The 18531-nt window shown below is 45.5% G+C and overlaps 1 protein-coding gene across 2 annotated transcripts in view; it reads right to left on the bottom strand.

The window, feature by feature from the left end:
- Positions 1 to 18531, bottom strand: part of PTPRB (protein tyrosine phosphatase receptor type B) — a 133573-nt gene that overhangs the window by 13556 nt on the left and 101486 nt on the right. For both annotated transcript variants that reach the window (XM_053583627.1, XM_053583628.1), the window contains 10 exons: positions 12169 to 12275; positions 8714 to 8813; positions 7538 to 7621; positions 7425 to 7442; positions 7238 to 7319; positions 6366 to 6456; positions 5128 to 5204; positions 2827 to 2961; positions 1447 to 1569; positions 1103 to 1266 (listed from right to left, as the gene is read on the bottom strand). In XM_053583627.1, the coding sequence (XP_053439602.1) occupies positions 1103 to 1266; positions 1447 to 1569; positions 2827 to 2961; positions 5128 to 5204; positions 6366 to 6456; positions 7238 to 7319; positions 7425 to 7442; positions 7538 to 7621; positions 8714 to 8813; positions 12169 to 12275 (981 nt within the window). The remainder of the gene's footprint in view (positions 1 to 1102; positions 1267 to 1446; positions 1570 to 2826; positions 2962 to 5127; positions 5205 to 6365; positions 6457 to 7237; positions 7320 to 7424; positions 7443 to 7537; positions 7622 to 8713; positions 8814 to 12168; positions 12276 to 18531) is intronic.

Genomic DNA, 18531 nt, shown 5'->3' with positions numbered 1-18531 from the left:
TTCTAGAAAGAAGGAAGCTCCTGAGTGCCTCACTTTCCTGTTGAAAGTGTCAGGGTTCCTATGACACAGGAAAGCAGGACTCGCAGGGTGCTGGGCTGATTGGGGACATGAATACACTTGACATTTCCTTCTTGCTCCTTAGTTATTGGTGCCATGCAATTCGGACCATCAAAGTCTGGCTGCAAACACTAATTAGCTAAATACCAGGCGACCCACAGAGAGAATTGCTTGTTAGGTTGATTTTATGGACAGATTGTCTGAAGCAAAGATAAATCAGGAAAGAACAGAAATTTAAAGAAAAAATTGGGTGCTGCAGGTGGGTAGTGTTTGAATGTCTATGTCCTCTACAAAATGCATGTTCAAAGGAACTGAATCTCCAATGCAACAGTATTAAGAGACAGGCCTTTAGGATGTGATTTGGCTGAGCCCTCTTGGATAGGATTAGTGCCTTACGCAGGAACTAGGCCCTTTTGCCTTTCTGTTCCTTACTCCATGTGAGGACATAGCCTTCGCCCCCCTCTGCACAACTCAACCCTATGGTACCACCTTACAGGCAGACACCAGGACTTCAAAAGACACTGAACCTGCCAGTGCCTTGATCTGGACTTCCCAGCCCCCAGAACCGTGAGAAATAAATTCCTATTGTGTGTAAGTGATGTCATCTATGGTATGGCGCCAAAGGCTGAAGACATGTTGCCATATCTGGAGGGAAGTCAGGGCAGGAGCCTTAAGGAGAGGCGGGGCTTGTGCAGGTGGAGGAGAGAAACAAAGTCATTCCTGGGGGTGGGGGGGAGCAGCAGGGCAGTGTTGGGAACTTGGGTGGATGGTGAGCCTGGGCCTACGATGGAGGCCCTGAATGTCACAGCAGAACTTTGCATTTTAGACAGGCTGGAGGCTAGAGGCTGAGAGTGAGAATTGGGAAGGGGAGAAAGTGGAAAGCAAGTCAGTAAAGAGGAAGAGGTGGCAGGAAAGGGGAGGAGGCAGGGTTAGCCCAGACACACCCTTCACCTGCCAGAGTCGGTGCTTATTTATGCCTTTTTCCAGGCTCCTAGGCACAACCCTGTATGGCTGCCATTCCATTGGGTTCGAGGCCACCAAGTACCTGCAGTGCACCACAGTGGGCCCGGCGCCTGGGCTTCTGTTGATGTAGTCCCTGACGGTTCTCACAAACTGGATCAGGGACTGCGTGGTCTCTGGGACGCCGTGGTCTGGCCACACCGTGTAGTGAAAGTGGCGGATGAGTCTGTGTGCATTGAGCTGCTCCTCCTGCAAGAGCAGGAAACAGGAAAATGATGGAACCACACCGGGCAAACCCTCAAGTTAGACAACTGTGCCGTACGGGAATCCTACGGGCTGAAACTGCAGGAGAGGGGCCAGCAGACACGGAATTGCACGTCTCCATCTCTCCTGCTAGGCTGTTAAATGAAGCTGAGCAAGCCGACGTACGCTGCATATCTTAAAATCCCGGATGGTCCACTCGGGCAGCACGGACTCCGACAGCATCTGCAGGATGAGGTCCCCGTAGTAGAGGGGGTCCTGGTCTGCTGGCCAGTAATGGTCACACTTTACCTAGACGAAGGCAGGAAAAGGCGAGTTCAGAAACATGACTCCTCTGTGACCCTGGACTCTGCCTCCTCGACAGGCCTTCCTGAGTTAGCAGGATCAGCTGCTACAGCAATTTGATCACCTGCCTGTGGCTGGTGCCGAAGCTGAGGTGCTGCTCAGAAAGGGGAGACGGTGTGCAAGGGGCACTCCCAACCACCCCCTGACCTCTGGGTTCATTTGCTTTTTAGGCACAGTGACACTTGGCTTGCATTTTTAAAAGCTGACTTTTTCATTTCCATTAGCAAATAAACCATGGTGTATAATTTATCTTTTTTTTTTTTTTTCCTGAAGAAAGATCTAGTTGGGCAGAGAAAGGCATTGTCTTCCTGACCCCGTGCTGTCCACAGTTTTATGTCATGGTCCTAGCTTGGGTGATGTACCAAGAGATCTTTGCGAAGTCAGAGTGTTTAGCTAAGCTGACCTTCCCACGTACCAAGACAGGAAGAGAAGCTGGGAGCAGATATTTAATGAGCAAGGACATGCAAGTGCTTTCTTTTAATCCATCAAAGTAACCATATAAAGTAGAAGATTATAACTGCATTCCAGGGCGGCGCCTGTGGCTCAGTCGGTAGGGCGCTGGCCCCATATACCGAGGGTGGAGGGTTCAAACCTGGCCCTGGCCAAACTGCAACCAAAAAATAGCCGGGCTTGTGGTGGGCGCCTGTAGTCCCAGCTACTCGGGAGGCTAAGGCAAGAGAATCGCTTAAGCCCAGGAGTTGGAGGTTGCTGTGAGCTGTGTGAGGCTACGGCACTCTACCAAGGGCCATAAAGTGAGACTCTGTCTCTACGAAAAAAAAAAAAAAATAACTGCATTCCAAGGAGTTTGCTTAATTTGTCTAGATAATCATTTTACTTTGCATCTGCCCACATGGCCCAGAACTCATTTCTTCCTTGAGAGTAGAGGCAAGTCCAGTGCCCCTGGCAGGGTCTCTCAGTGGCCTGGTAATCTTTCTGTCTAAAAAGGCACTGCTGCAAATCCCAGTCCTCAAATAGAAACAGCTTTGACTGAAATGTCAGACCCAGAATCAGAATTAGGAATCACTCAGATGGATTTACTAGAACTTTTGAACGGAGCAGCTGACATCACTAACACTGCTCTCACATTATCTCTGCCTGGTTTTGTGTGGCTCAGTTTAGCTATGGCTGGTGGGGGGAGGTGGGCAGAATTCTGTCTGTGCTGAGGCAGGCACAGCTTGGGAGTCAAGGAGGCTGTTTACTCACTCGGCCCTTCTCAACACACTGGGTCACCATGACGATGTTATGAACATTTTGTTCCCACGCCATTTTCCAGAAGTCATCCTTGGTTCCAGGAAGTGGTCCCTGAGTGGCAACGTACTCTCTTCTGAAGTTGTTGCCCTGTAATGAATTTACAACATGGATGGCTGGAAACAATGAGCCTCTTCAGAACAATAAATAGTTAGCTCTGCAGATTCGATGATATCAAGGTCTCTGCCAGGGCCCTGACTTGAGAAAAAGATACTAACATAAGTGTCAAGGCTCGGGGGTGGGCAGGAAGGATAAGGCCAGAACATGGGGCTATTGTTAAGAGCTGTGTTCCCTTTGATTAGGCTGAGTCTATTCTACCAGGCAGATGGAGGGCTCAGGAAATCTAGAAAACACTTCACCCTCGATTACGTGTAAGAGAGAGAGAGACTGAGGAAGTGGCTTTGATCAGGCTCTTTCTCTATTTAGTGTACAAGAATTTTAATCATTTTGGATAATCGACATCAGAATAGTTTAGTAGGAGATGCCACACTGGGGAACCCTATAGGAAAAGAACCCGCTGTTCATTGAGCACCCTCCATCTGACATGCAGGAAGTCGACTTGCACAGATCTTTTAAAATCCAAACTGCAATTCTGTGAGCTAGAACATTTTGCCCCGTCCCCTCTCCAGTAACACAGAACTGCTTGTAAACCCTGGTCAAAGCTCTTTCCCTCCTTGTGTCTCCTCGGGGTCTCTGCCCCCCATGATGCTGCCTAGTGTAACTAATCCTACTAGTCTTTGCATGTGGGCTGCCTGGCCGAGCCTGCCTTTCTCTTTCTCTCTGCTAGATGATCTTTTCCTTCTAGATCAGCGGTTTTCAACCTGCGGATCGCGACCCACAGGAACTGTATTAAAGGGCCGCGGCATTAGGAAGTTTGAGAACCACTGTCCTAGATGCTCTGTGGCAACCTGCACCTCTCACTACTCAGAGTGTGGTCCCCAGATCACCACCCCTGGGATCACAGCCTCCCAGGCCCCTCTCGGCCCTGCTGGGCATGGTGGCAGGCACCTGTAGTCCCAACTACTTGGGAGGCTGAGGCAGGAGGATTGCTTGAGCCTATGAGTTTGAGGTTGCTGTGAACTAGGCTGATACCATGTCATTCTAGCCTGGGTGACAGCACACCTGACTTTGTCAGACTCTGTCACCTGATCTGACACCACAGACTCTGTCTAAAAAAATAATAATAATATTTACCTTAAATGATCGTGCATTTAGAACGATCATGTTAACATGAATGTTAGAACCTGCATGTTAACGCGGTGCCCAGGTGGTGCAGATTTCGGTCACTGTTGGAGAAGCACTGCCTGGGCAGTTGTTTCCTGGCTTTGCCTTCTAATTTCCTGATGTCCCAACTCTTCTGAGAGCTCCCGTAAGGTCAGATGGCGTCTTATTCTATCACTGTACATAGTCTGGTGTTTAATGTACAGTTAGCACTTAGTTAACAAGTGTGTATTGAGTGGATAGATGATTATTTAAGGTAAATATGATTATTATTTTTTAGACAGAGTCTGTCTCTGTCACCCAGGCTAGAGTGACATGGTATCAGCCTAGTTTACAGCAACCTCAAACCCACAGGCAATCCTCCTGCCTCAGCCTCACAAGTAGTTGGGACTACAGGTGTCTGCCACCATGCCCAGCTAAGTTTTCTGTTTTTGGTAGAGACGGGGTCTCACTCTTGTTCAGGCTGGTCTTGGACTCCTGAGCTCAAGCAATCTTCCTGTCTTGGCTTCCCAGAGTGCTAAGATTACAGGCATGAGCCAATCATGTCTGGTCTGAGGTAAATGTTATTATCCTAAGTTTTTGGAAAGGGAAAGGGAGGCTCAAAAAAGGTAGCATAACTTGCCCAAGATCACAGAATCAACAAGGGATGTATGTGGGTTCAAACCTAGATTTGTTTGAACTTGAAGCTTTCCCATTATAATTGTAGGAGGAAGGTGGCAGGATGCTAGCCAAAATCAGAGCCCAAAGTTTGAAGTGTGTCTGTGGTTTTCAAAAATCCAAGTGATGTGGCAGTCTTGGCCGTGGGCCCATCTTCCTTAGGGGAACTCTCACTTTGGTTAAGGGCTGCAGAACGTCAATGGCTATGACGGTGCATGAGGGCAGTCCTAACTTTACGTGCATATTTAATGGCGACACAGTCTTCTGAAATCGACAGTCTCCCAGCCTCAGGACAGCGGGAACACAAGGAGGGGCGACAGCTCCAGTGTGCCCCTGACCAAAGCCTCACCCAGGCACTCCGGCCCAGGGCTCACTCACAGGGATGTAGCTGGCGTTGATGTAGTCAGAGCAAGGATCATCATCTACGTTGGACAGCTTCACTCGAGAGGCATCATCTGCAAGGGAGTGATTAAGAGATTTGTTCCTTGGTCTCACAGTGGCTCTCCTGCAGTTTGTGTGATGGGCACTGGCTCTGATGCCCACAGACGGCCCCACACGGGAGGCCTTCTCGTCTGTTCTAGAGCTGGGGCTCACACAGGGTGACTAACTTGCCCCAGGTTGCACAGGTAGCCTGTAGATGATCAGAGACAGGAGACAACTCGCAGTCCCACTTGGACTTCCCTTTGCAACACTGGGACATTTGCCAGGCGAGTGGCTCCCTTTCCCTGTTGGAACGGTTGCCGTCCAGAAAGACTACCTTCTGCTGTCCTGCCTAGTGGGGTGAGGATAACTTAAATAAAAATTACTAACTGAAGACTTAGGTGAGCAAAACCAGTCAGCTTGATGTCAGAGCCCTTGCTGCCAGCCCCATCTCTGCTCCTCCCATTTGATCCTGCAATCCCATTACTAGGGGTCTACCCAGAAGAAAAAAAAAATCATTTTATCATAAGGAATTGCACTATATTGTTTATCACCATTCAATTCACCATCACCAAGATGTGGAAACAACTTAAATGCCCATCAAGCCAGGAATGGATTAACAAGCTACGGTATACATATACCATGAAATAGTATTCAGCAATAAAAAAGATGGGGACTTTAGATCTTTTGTATTAACCTAGATGGAGGTGGAACACATTCTTCTTAGTAAAGTATTGCAAGAGTGGAAAAGCAAGTATCCAATGTACTCAATACTAATACGAAGCCAGTAGACGAACTAATACCCACATAGGAGGAAAACTCACTTTAATTCAATTTGGGGGAAGGGAAGAAAAGGGAAGGGGAGGGGAGGAGGAGATGGATTGGTGAGTTGCCTCATAATGGGCATAATATGAGGGTACATGACACACCTCCTGGGTGCAGGACACAACTACAACAAGGACTTTACCTCACAAATGTAAACATTGTAATTGTTTGTATCCTCGTATTAAACTGAAATAAAAAAATTAAAAAAATAACTGGTCCTTGTCTCTCTGGAGGGATTGCAGAAACATACAAGTCATTTCCCAGCCTGTCCATATCCAGGTATATCATATTTCTTTAGCCCCATTTCAATCCTGGAAAGTGCAGAAACGGCTAGAGGAAGACAGTATTACAAATTCCGACACGAAACTTACAAGGCAATATATTGTTGTATCGATTTTTCCCTCTATTCTCTGGCAAGAGTGCGATGTCACATGACTGGTTTCGACCCACGTCTTTTAAGTCCTATTAGGTCAAAAATTAGTTTGCAAGTGGAGAATACGAATTAGAATAAGGTGAATCATACAGTCCTTTAGATAGATAATAATGTAAAACTATGTACGCTAGCCCCACAGGGGAAGTGTTCTTATCACCATTTTTTTTTTTTTTTGTAGAGACAGAGTTTCACTTTATCGTCCTCGGTAGAGTGCCGTGGTGTCACACAGCTCACAGCAACCTCCAACTCCTGGGCCTAGGTGATTCTCTTGCCTCAGCCTCCTGAGCAGCTGGGACTACAGGTGCCCACCACAACGCTTGGCTATTTTTTTGTTGCAGTTTGGCCGGGGCCGGGTTTGAACCCGCCACCCTCGGTATATGGGGCTGGCGCCCTACTCACTGAGCCACAGGGGCCACCCCTTATCACCATTTTACACATGACGCTCAGACAGGATGGCTAACTTGCCCCAGGTGACAAGATGGCAAAGCTGGAACTCAAATCTGAAGCTGGGGCACTTTTCAACAAGCTGCACTGTTACTCTGCTGAGCAGATGGCCAGGCTCTGACAAGGTGGGGTCTGCATCTGAGATTTGTGGGTCCTTCCTCACCCCCCATCCAGGTAAACTGCCCTCTGGGATTAGGAGGTACCTTGTGCAGGGAATGGCTCAGGCATAAAAGAAGGCTCAGCTGAGACCCTAAGTGGTGTCCTAAACTCCTGAGCCCCATCAGCCTACATCTCCAAAGCAAAGGTTAGGAGGGAAATTCTGCTGAGGACTTGGGGTGCTGAGGCTTCATTCTGTCTGAGCTGTACCTCGTATTCCTTGGAGAGAAGGTAGTTGGAGTCAGCCTGCAGCTTCATGAAATGCCCTTCGAACTGATTTACTTTGATGGGGCTATAATTAAAAATGAAACAGACCAAAAATTACTCCAGAAAAGGGGAAAAGGTCCTGACCAGTCAAAGGCAGATAACCCAGTAATTCATAAACTTTCTCTCTTACCAAGAAGTTTTCCGGTTACTGTGAAGGAAAACCAAAAGAAGAGGAAAGACCTTGTTAGCATCTTGCCGTGTGCTGTTTTTAGTAAGTTACACGGGGGCAACTGCGGGGCTTACCCTTTCTGGCCCAGGTTTAAGTGGACAGATAATGGTCGGTCTCTCCCTATGCTCAGGCGCGCAGAGGACCTTTCCCGACCGTGGCTGCAAAGAAAGGGGGAGGAAAATCAGGAATTTTTTGATTATGATACTTGAACAGCTTTTTCCGTTTGTGGTAAGGCTGTGCATGTTTGTGCAAATCGGGTTTTTCAGTATTCATGCAGATTTGCACTCGGCCAGCATCTCTGTGGGGAAGGGAAAGGAAGGAAGAGAAAGCAGCAAAGATCGCAGAGATCTTTCCCACTCAGACGCGGCTCTGCCGTAACTAAAGATCTGTCTTCTGGATTTTGGCTACAGGTTAGAATCACTTCCCACATTCTCAATAAAACTTTCCCTTATTAAAAAAAAAAAAAACACACACCCATGAACCAGACATGATTGCAAGAGAGAAGAGAATGTGCCAAATTAAAAAAAAAAAATGATGAAGAGAAGAAGGTGCAGTCAGCACTGGGTTTTCTTACGTCCCTTCTTAAATTAGGATGGCAGATATGACAGCCACAAAATGGGGACGTCACCTGATATCTCTAACTTAATGAGGATATGAACCACCAAAATTGTTTTTTTTATTTCTGTGCAAAAGGAAAGTTTCATCTTTTTTTTTTTTCCTTTCTGTTTTGAGACAGGGCTTGGCTATGTTTCCTAGGCTGGTCTTGAACTCCTGGGCTTACGTGATCCCCCCACCTCTGTCTCCTGGGTGGCTGGGACTGTAGGCCCGTGCCGGGTCTGGCTTCACCTTTCAGCACAGCTACACATGGCCACTCGGTTATTCTGTAAGGGCCGAATTCATCAATGGTATAGAGAGGGGCTGGAAATAAGTGTCTCACAGTTTTAGAGTTTGGCCTTTATTTTTTATTTTTATTTACTTATTTTGAGACAGAGTCTCACTCTGTTACCCTAGGTAGAGTGCCGTGGAAATCACGGCTTAGGCAACCCCAAACATTTGGGTTCAAGTGATCCTCTTGCCTCGGCCACCTCAGTAGTTGGGACTACAGATTGGGCTTTTATTTTTATTGAGAAAATATTGATGATTTAACCTGGAGAAACTGAATTATTTTCCCCTCTTTTCAGACTAAAGGGCATTTTCAGTTACATATTTAAAGCTGTGTGCTCAATCGCCAAAGGCATCTTTGCACTTACCTCGTTTTCTGTCTGCAGATGAATAAGGCAGCAACAGCCACCAGCATGCCAATTAGAAACAGACCGGCACTCACACCTTCAATAACTCCAAACAAGGGCTCTACAACAATCCACAAAGAAACAACAAACCAAGTGGGGAAATTAGTGCACGGGAACCAGTAAAGGGGCTACCGGAGCTATCTCCCAAGGGATGTTATTACAGACAGAATTCACACGGTGCCCACGGTGAGGAATTTGCTTTCCAAAGGCTATAAGCATGCGGCTGAGCAGACCAAACACTGGCTGTTGCCCTGTAACAGTGAGGCCAGGCAGTGCTGCATAATTTTGAAGTTAATAGTGTATAACTCATAAAGGAATTTTGGACTTTGCTTGTAAAGCCTGGAGCACCTGAGATAAAGGTGTTTGCCTTTATCTTCTACGTTTGCTAACAATATAAAATGCTATTTCATTGATATAAAACACATTATGTATTATCTGGGGCTTCAGAAAAATCCACTGAATGCTGAGTTATTTTAGCAAAATTGCTCCTTTATTACATGGTATGATAAAGCCTCTGGGAGTTCATGAACAGGTGAGAGAAGCCTCGTTTTTTTAAACAGTTTTATTGAAATATAATTCACATACCGTACAGTTCACCCATTTAATTTGTTCAATTCAATGGTTTTTAGTATAGTCACAGATTTTGCAATTATTGCCACAATCAATTTTATAGCATTTTCATTACCCCAGGAAGAAACCCCACACCTGTTAGCACTCACTCCCCATCCCTCCCTCTCCTCAGCCCCTGGCAATCACTAAATCCACGTTCTGTGTCTATAGATTCCCCTCTTCTGGACATTTCATGTAAATTAAGTCATACATATGCAGTTTTCGGTGACTGGCCCCTTTCACTTAGCATAATGTTTTCACCTTTCATTTGTGTTACAGCATATCAATACGTCATTGCTCTTTGTAGCTGAGTAATAGTCCGTGGTAAGGATATATCACATTTTGCTTACGCATTTTTTGTTTCTACTTTTTAGCTATTATGAACAATGCTGCTATGAATGTTCACGTACACGTTGTTGTGTGGACATATGTTTTCACTTCTCTCAGGTACACACTCAGATAAGCGGCATTGCTGGGTCACAAGGTACGTCTAGGTTTAACATTTTCAGGGATTGCACAACTGTTCTCCAAAGCAGCTACACCATTTATATCCCCACAAGCAATATATGAGGGTTCCAATTCCCCACGTCCTTGATAACACCTGTTATTTTTAATCATAGCTCTTCCAGTGGATGTGAGGTGGTGGTGTCTGACTGTGGTTTCGATGTGTGTTTCTCTAATGACAAATGACGCTGAGCTTTTTTTCATGTGCTATTGGGATATCTTCTTTGGAGAAATGTCTATTTAGATCTTTTGCCTATTTTAAGATTGTGTTATTTTTGTCTTTTTGTTATTGAATTGTGATGTAGGAATTCTTTCTATCTTCTGAATAGTTAAAAACCCTTCTCAGACACACAATTGCAAATATTTTCTCCCATTCTGTAGGTTGTCCTTACACTTTGATTCTATCCTTTGAAGCACAACCATTTTTACTTTTGAGTAAGTCCAATGTGTCTGTTTTTTCCTTTTATTGCTTATGCTTTTGGTGCCATATCCAAAAAGCTATTTCTGAACTCAAGGCCACAAAAATTTTCTCATATATATATATATATATATATTTTTTTTTTTTTTGCAGGTTTTGGCCAGGGCTGGGTTTGAACCCGCCACCTCTGGCATATGGGGCCAGCACCCTACTCCGTTGAGCCATAGGCGCCACCTACTCCTATATTTTCTTTTAAAAGTGTTCCTGTTTTACTTCTTATATTTACATCTATGGAGTAGCCCATTTTGAAGTTACATTTTAAGAACTTGGATTTGTTTATTCTATGTTGCTTTTCAAGACTCATCAAATCAACACATATCATCTTTTTAAAAATGTGATTAATGTTTAAAAATATATATTTGCTGTATTCCTTTAACAGAATACATACAATTTTTGTTGTATAACAATGTTCAAATAGGAAAAAACCATGGTTACAAAGTCCCTTCTAACCATTAAATTATAAGTAAAGACATCTAAATCCTCTTAACTGTGTTCTGATCCCTCCTTGGTTTGGAAAGTGGAAGATTATCCCATGTATTTAGCATAAATAGATTGGAATGCTTGTGAGGCCGAGTCATCAGTCCTGCAGCACGGAAGCCGCATTAGCTGAGGAGAACTTCCCCAGATGCAGAGGTCAAACATTGCCAAGCACTGGCTGCAGGGAAAGGCTGGGCAGACAGTGGTGTCAAGACAGGAGGTGACGCTGATGATGCTATCCTCAGCACAATGGAATACCCGGAGACAGTGCAGTGTGGAAGCTGTGCGCGCAGGCGGAGAACACCAGAATCCCAGCTGACCCTTGTGAACAAGTTAAATAACCCCTTGGCGCCTCAAGTCTTCACCTTTAAAATGGGGATGATGGGTGGCACCCGTGGCTCAGAGGAGTAGGGTGCCAGCCCCATATACCAGAGGTGGAGGGTTCAAACCCAGCTCTGGCCAAAAACTGTAAAAATAAACACATCTAAAATGGGGATGATAATAGCACCTACCTCAAAAGGTTGTGGTGAGGACTGGGTGAGTTGTTCTGCGCAAAATGCTTAAATCTGTTCCTCCATTGAGAAGATGACCAGTAAATATTAGCTACTATTATTACTTAGACTTTCCTCGGCACCAGAGAAATAGTTTTCTGCGCGAAATGCTTAAATCTGTACCTCCATTGAGAAGATGACCAGTAAATATTAGCTACTATTATTACTTAGACTTTCCTCGGACACACCAGAGAAATAGTTTTCATAAATTTTTATGGACAGCCTTTTAAATTAACATCTTTAAATCATGTAAAGGCAATATATGCTGAGCTGAAGGAAGAAAAATCACCTGTAATTCCACTACTTTGGTAATTTAATCTTCCTAATCTTCTTTTTCCCCATGCATTACTATACATACACACATACACACTCTCACTTATAACAGAAAGCCTTTTGTACTGACTTACATTTTGGCCTGTGCAAGCTCTTGATTTTAACATTTTTCACTCAACTGCTTAAAAAGGAATTTATTTTCAATAGAAAAAAAATCTTGTATTTCCACCTTTTCTTCCTTTAGACTCTTTTCTTTTTTCGATTCTTTTTCCCTTCATACCACATTCCACTGTATCTATCTTCTTTTCTACAATAATCCCTTTTCAATCCTTTCTTTACAGAAATAGTGCAATCCCTCTAATACACACCAATCCATGATCACATAAAGATTAAGTTCCAAGGGAAAATAAATGCGCCCCCCCCCCCCACTTAGCCAAATCTCCAGACTTCCTCCCCAGTGGAGGCCCCTGTAGGTAACATGGTAGTTGGCAGAAGAGGTGGGTGGATGTAAAGGTGAGTCTTACCTGACTCGGTGGTGATGGGCAAAGAGAAAAATGTGTCTGAATACAGTGGCTTTGTGAATTCCCTCAGGTCCTCATCAAACAGCTGCGTAAAAGCACGAATGCTGATTCTGAAAAGAAACCAATTTATTTAAATCCAAATTATTTGCTGAGCACAGTAAGATTGGCTGAAAAACATGTTCAAAGAGAAACAGGGTAGTCACCTGGTCCACGCCTCGCAGGGTAGGACATGAACTGTGAACATGGGTTCCTGCATTCATTTATTGATTTATTCATCAAATATTTCAGGAGTCCCTGCTGTGTATCAGTCTCTGTTCTAGGAGCTGGGGACACTGTGAAGAGCCAAACAAAGTCCCTACGGTCCCAGAGGTCACACCAGCAAAGTCCCTGCTCTCCCAGAGGTCACATCTTCCTGGAGGAAGTCAAGCAGTGAACACACAGGTACAGTGTGTCAGAGGAGCTGTGTGCTATGAAAAAGGAAAGAGCAGGCAAGAACGATGAAAGCAATGGGGATAGAACCTCTGCTTTATTCAGCAGAAGGGCTCCTTGAAAAGAGGATGTTTGCACAGAAGGCTGAGGCACAGGAGGGAGGGAGCCAGGCCTGCACTGCAGGGAGAGGGAAGGCAGGTGCAGGGCTCTGCTCTGAGGTGTGCCTGGAGTGTCTGGGGAGCAGCAAGACCAGCACGGTGGCAGCACAGTGAGGGAGTGGCTGGTAATGAGATCAGAGAGGTAGACAGGGCCAGACCATGACAGACCCAGGAGGTCGTGGTGGTAACTGAGTGACAGGGGAAGCCACTGGGCGGCGTTCATCAGGATCCCCCTGGTTGCTGCTGCACAGGGAATAGACAGAGGTGGCAAAGGGAGGAGAGACCAGGTTGCAAGGGTACTGCAATAATCCAGGTGGGCTGGTGGTGGCGGTAGTGAGAAGTGTTGGATATTTCAAAGGAAGAGCTGCAAGACTCGCTGATGGATGCTGAATAGGAAAGGAGGAGTAGAATCAACGTTTATTATGCATGTTCTGGTGAGGGAACAACTGGAAGAATAAAGATGCTGTTTACTAACATCAGGAAAAGACTGAGGGGTTTGGGAGGATCCATAGGTGAATCATGGGAACAGTAATTCTGAGATGCCCAGTAGGGCAGTCAAGTGGCTCAAATATCAACATTGTCGCTATTTTAACTTATATATTTTGGTATTATTTTCTAAGCATCCTTTTATCCAAAAATGTTTAAGTATCATACTATTTTTCTCTGTAAGAAATGTGTACTAATTTTTTACAGCTAATTGCTGACGTTACAGAGATGTGTGGTCGCTGCTCCTGACAACTTTGGAAAGCAAAATATTTAACAAAAGGCAAAAAAAGTAAAAAAAATCATTTATATAATGGCAAATGAGGAATGCTGGAATTTAGTGGAAGCAATGTTTAAAGAGATGGGGTGGAGGAGCATAGCGCTCAGGTAAGGGACTGCTGCGGAGGACAGGGCGTCTAGAAAGAATGGGGCGGGGCCTGCACTGCAGAGGGGTAGGGAGGGGTCAAGGCCCTAAGATTGAACTCAAGTCATTGAGGGGAACAATGGCATTGATGATAGAAGCAGAGAGAGGGATTACTTGGGCTTGGGGTATACTGGATTTAGAATAACAGAAAGACATTGATTTAGAGCTCCCAGCCGACACTTGGGGTGACTCCAGTCACCTGGATGGGAGAGCAGCCGATGTGGCAGTGGTGTGTGCACATCGGGTGGTGCCTGAAGATCAGCTGGTCTAAATTCAACAGGTGACACGACGCAGCTATGGCCTGTGTGCAAAGCTGTGATCACATGACAGCCCCGGAGCCTCCTGCTCTCTGCGTGAGTCCGGCCCAGTCTGGAGGCTGCACTCAATTTTGGGGGGCATATTGTAGGGAGGATTAGAGATCATTTGAGGTGACTGACCAGGACCATGACTGAGAAGATTTAAAGGGATGTGAGATTTGACTTCAGATTTAAGGGACAGTAAACAGACATGATTATTTTCCCTCTCGAAGGCAGAATGAGACTCCGTAGACTGAAGTTACAGGAAGGAGTTTAGAAACATAAAGTTGTTTCCAGCATCTACAGCTGTGATTTTCAACCGGTGTGCCATGACAATTTTTAAAGATCATTAATTAAATTACTTTGGGAAGAAGTTTAAAGCACAGTAAGTATATCTTTTTTTTTTTTGCTCAACATAATTTAAGTGTGCCACAGGAGTTTAAGTATAGGTTCGAGCGTGCTGAGAGATAAAAAAGGTTGATAAGCACCCATCTAGAGAGTCAGCTGCCTCACAGGCTGTGAGCTGCGTCTCCAGCTGGGGAGGTGGCGGTGGGATCTAAGCACAGGCCGGGGAACTGGTTCCCAGGGCAGCTGTCGGGCTGCTTGGGAGACTTCTTGAGTTCCTTGTATTTCCAAGAGCCTGTGACTGGAGGTTTGCTGAGAGAGTTGGTTTCACCTATACAGGAAACCTTTTGCTGGCATTAATTTAAATTTGATGAAAATAAAGGAAGGCTCCTCTTTCCTTTAAAAAAAAAAAATCTATATTTCCTTAATTCAGAGATACCCGGGCATGTCCTGTGACAGTGCTGAGGCAGCACTAGGCCTGTGCAAACAGTTTCCGGCTACTCATGTCCATGTCCAAATGTAATCTTAAAAAGTGAACATAAGGATGATATTGATTTATCTAATTTAAAAAAATTAGAAATTGGGGTGGCACCTGTGGCTCAAAGGAGTAAGGCGCCAGCCCCATATGCCAGAGGTGGCAGGTTCAAACCCAGCCCTGGCCAAAATTGCAAAAAAAAAAAAAAAAAAAAATAGAAATTGGAGTGATCTATCCTAAAGACAAGGGGCAGCCACCCGACGCTGTTTGTGGCGCCACTAGCTGCGTTAGTCAGTCAGGGGACAGCCACCTGACACTGCTCACAGGGCCACCAGCTGCGTTACTTAGTCGGGGGCAGCCATGCGACGTTGCTCACAGTGCCACCAGCTGCGTTAGTCAGGGGACAGCCACCTAACGCTGCTCACAGGGCCACCAGCTGTGTTAGTCAGTCAGGAGACAGCCACCTGACGCTGCTCACAGGGCCACCAGCTGCGTTAGTCAGTCAGGGGACAGCCACCTAACGCTGCTCACAGGGCCACCAGCTGCGTTAGTCAGTCAGGAGACAGCCACCTGATGTTGCTCACAGGGCCACCAGCTGCGTTAGTCAGTCAGGGGACAGCCACCTGACGCTGCTCACAAGGCCACCAGCTGCATTACTTAGTCAGGGGGCAGCCATGTGATGTTGCTCACAGCGCCACCAGCTGCGTTAGTCAGGGGACAGCCACCCGACGCTGCTCATGGCACCACCAGCTTTGTTAGTCACGATATTTGGGGAAAAGCAAGTGCAGGAGGGAGGATAAATCACAAGAAAGCTTTTTTTTTTTTTGGCCGGGGCTGGGTTTCAACCCACCACCTCCGGCGTATGGGGCCAGCTCCTTACTTCTTTGAGCCACAGGCGCCACCCCACAAGATAGCTTTTATAAAGCAATGAATAAAGAAATAATGGGAACCGAGTAACCACCAATTTCAGAGGTAAGAAGAATAATAAAAATAATAAAGCAGAAAATGTACAAAGCAAAAAAAAAGATGTTGATATTGATCAAACACATCTATAATTCCCATCTTTAAAAGATCCTTTCCAAGACAAAAATTGCACTTGCAAGCGTAACAGCCTGTTGATGGATGTGCATTGTGAAGTGTCCACAGGAGTAACAAGCAGCCCTGCTCTTGGTGTGCTGCTGACTGACTGCACATTTGGAAATTGGAGCGAGCATCTCCAATGATAAGAGTTTCGTATATTTGTATAGTGATTTATGAATGTGGAAGGACTTTTTCCAACATGGTTCTATTTAATCATCTTCAACCTCTCCAGCACAATATGGGAACTTATTATATAACTTTAGAGGTTTGGAACCTGAATCCTGGAGAGATTCCAGATCTTGCCAATGTCACAGAGTAAGCGGGTGAAAGAAAACTAAACTCCAGATTTTCTGACTCCTAGTGCAGATCTCTTTCTTTTAATTCCTGTTGGCTTAATTTGTGGTTAAAAGCAGTGACTTTTAACTTTGGAGGGATGGCAAAAGGGGACTGCCTAGGAATCAAAGGGTCTGAGGTCCAGCTCTCATTCTGTTGTGCGTTAGTTAAATGGTCCCTTAGCTTCTTCATGCCTCAGTTTCCTCATCTATATAACAAAAACATCAGCTATAACAACCTTGACATGGTTCTGTGCTCTGAAATTCTAGGAATCATGGGTGTAAACACACAGTACAAAATGTATGCAGATGAAAAAGAACCTGTAGGAACACTGGAAGGAGATAATCACCCAGCATTGGCTTGGCTTAAAATCAATCAGACATCTGGAACTTGGTCCATACACCTCATTCCAAAAAATAAGCACCCACCAACATTCTCGAGCCCAGCACTCAGCACCCACCCACAGCACTGCCCCATCCCATCATCCCATTGCTCTTTTTCACACATATTTTGTTTGCGACTGGACTTCTTGCTCTTCCCTAAACAGTCTCTCTTCATACTTTGACTCCCACTATTCCCCAACCCCTCCATGTTGAATCTCCTTCTGTCCCTAGCTCCATGCTCACAAATCCCTTCCTGAGTTTTAATACCCAGCCAAGATGATGCTCCTTTCAAGAAGCCTTCCGAACCTCCAAAGCATTTATTTCCCAGTAGCTCTGTGGCCTTCAACATTTCTGCCCAAATGTTTGTAGACACGTCTTCTTTCTTGTTCTGCATCATAAGCCCCTTATTTATCTTTCTGTCACCCATAAGACTTGGCCCAGGACCTTACACAGAGACCACAATAAACATATATGGAATGTTCAACATGTTATTGTTGGTATGACCTTAATACGAATGTTATTTAAATGAACAGATATTGAATAGAATTATTTCCACTTTCAATATGTCCAGAACCAGAATTCTATATCAGAGAGTTAGAGAGCTCATGTGGTTTAATTTCCTTAATTTGAGGAAAATGAGGTCAGGAGAAGCTGACTCCCTGACTGTGGTCACATTGCTATTCTATTTAGAATTAAACCAAAGCCAAATGATTACTTTCCTAACTTCCAAACTGCCTCTCACCACAATAACCTGCCCTTTCTCTTCCCATATATAACAATGCTAATAACATAGATGGAGCCCAGCAATGAACAGGAACACGGGACATTCCTTGACATAATAAACTTGCGTATCAGTTAAACCCAGCATTTCCCAGTTCTTTTCAATTGTAACTTTTCTTTTTCTATGTTCTTTCCTGTTTCTGTAGTGCCTTTGGAAAAAAGTAGCCTTAGCGTGTGGTTGCCCCGTGTGCTGCGAGGGGCCATGCCTCCTCTCACCCGGCTTGTCTGCCTGGACGGCTTTCGACAGGTTGAACCCAACACACTGGAGAAACAGGGGGAAGCTGTCCGTATTCTAGAAAATAAATGTGTGTGCCCTGAGTTGATTAAGCTGTTAACGAGCACGTGTGACGTCCACAGAGCACCCTGGCTTATTCCCTTATTTGTTCACAAGCATTTCGTGAGCAGCTCTTGTGCGTCAGGTCCGTGCCTTGTGGTTACATAATCAATGACACGTCTGTGTCCCCTATTAGACGGTGAGCTCTTGCAGCCTAGTGGAGGGGACAGGTAATTTGATAAAGGTTTAAAAGCCACTCATAACTGCAGCATTGGAGAGATGCAGGGATGGGGTGCTGTGGAAATATAGCTGAGGGGCACCCAACTGTGCAGCTGTGGGTGGCCAGGGGTGTGGCTCTGGTAGGGAGTTGAAACGTGTGAAGGCATTCCCCAGCCAGGCAAGAGTGGAAAGCATTTCAAAGAGACTAAAAAGAATATGCCAAAGCTCAAAGATACAAGAGAGCAATGTCACAATCAGGGAACTCTAAGGAAGGCAGTCGCAAGTGGACAGGATATACTGGGGAAAGGGTGAGGAGACAAGGCTGGTGAGGTGGGCAGGAGAGAGGAGGCAAAGGCTTTGTGAGCCCTGCTCTTGTCAGTGAGTGGGAACTGTGGGAAGACCTTATTCTAGAAGGGACACAGCTAGATATGATGTATCACATCCTCAGACTGCTCCTCAAGGCAGCCCAGCAATGCTTTGCAGACAAAGGAATTGAGGCTTCCAGAACTGAAATGCTGCCTGCAAGGTTACACAGCTAAGAAGTAGCAGATCTGGGCCTCAAATGCAGGGGCTGTTCCAAAGACCCCTGCTGCTACTCTGGGTGCAGGTCCAGACACCTGCAAACTGTCTATAGCTTCTTTCTCTTGCTCTGAAATTTAGTGACTCATATTCACTCCTTCTCTCTCC

Source organism: Nycticebus coucang, chromosome 3, assembly GCF_027406575.1.
Source record: "Nycticebus coucang isolate mNycCou1 chromosome 3, mNycCou1.pri, whole genome shotgun sequence".
NCBI classification, from domain to species: domain Eukaryota; kingdom Metazoa; phylum Chordata; class Mammalia; order Primates; family Lorisidae; genus Nycticebus; species Nycticebus coucang.
The sequence above is the reverse complement of the archived record's forward strand: the minus strand, read 5'-3'. Positions and strand labels throughout refer to the sequence as shown.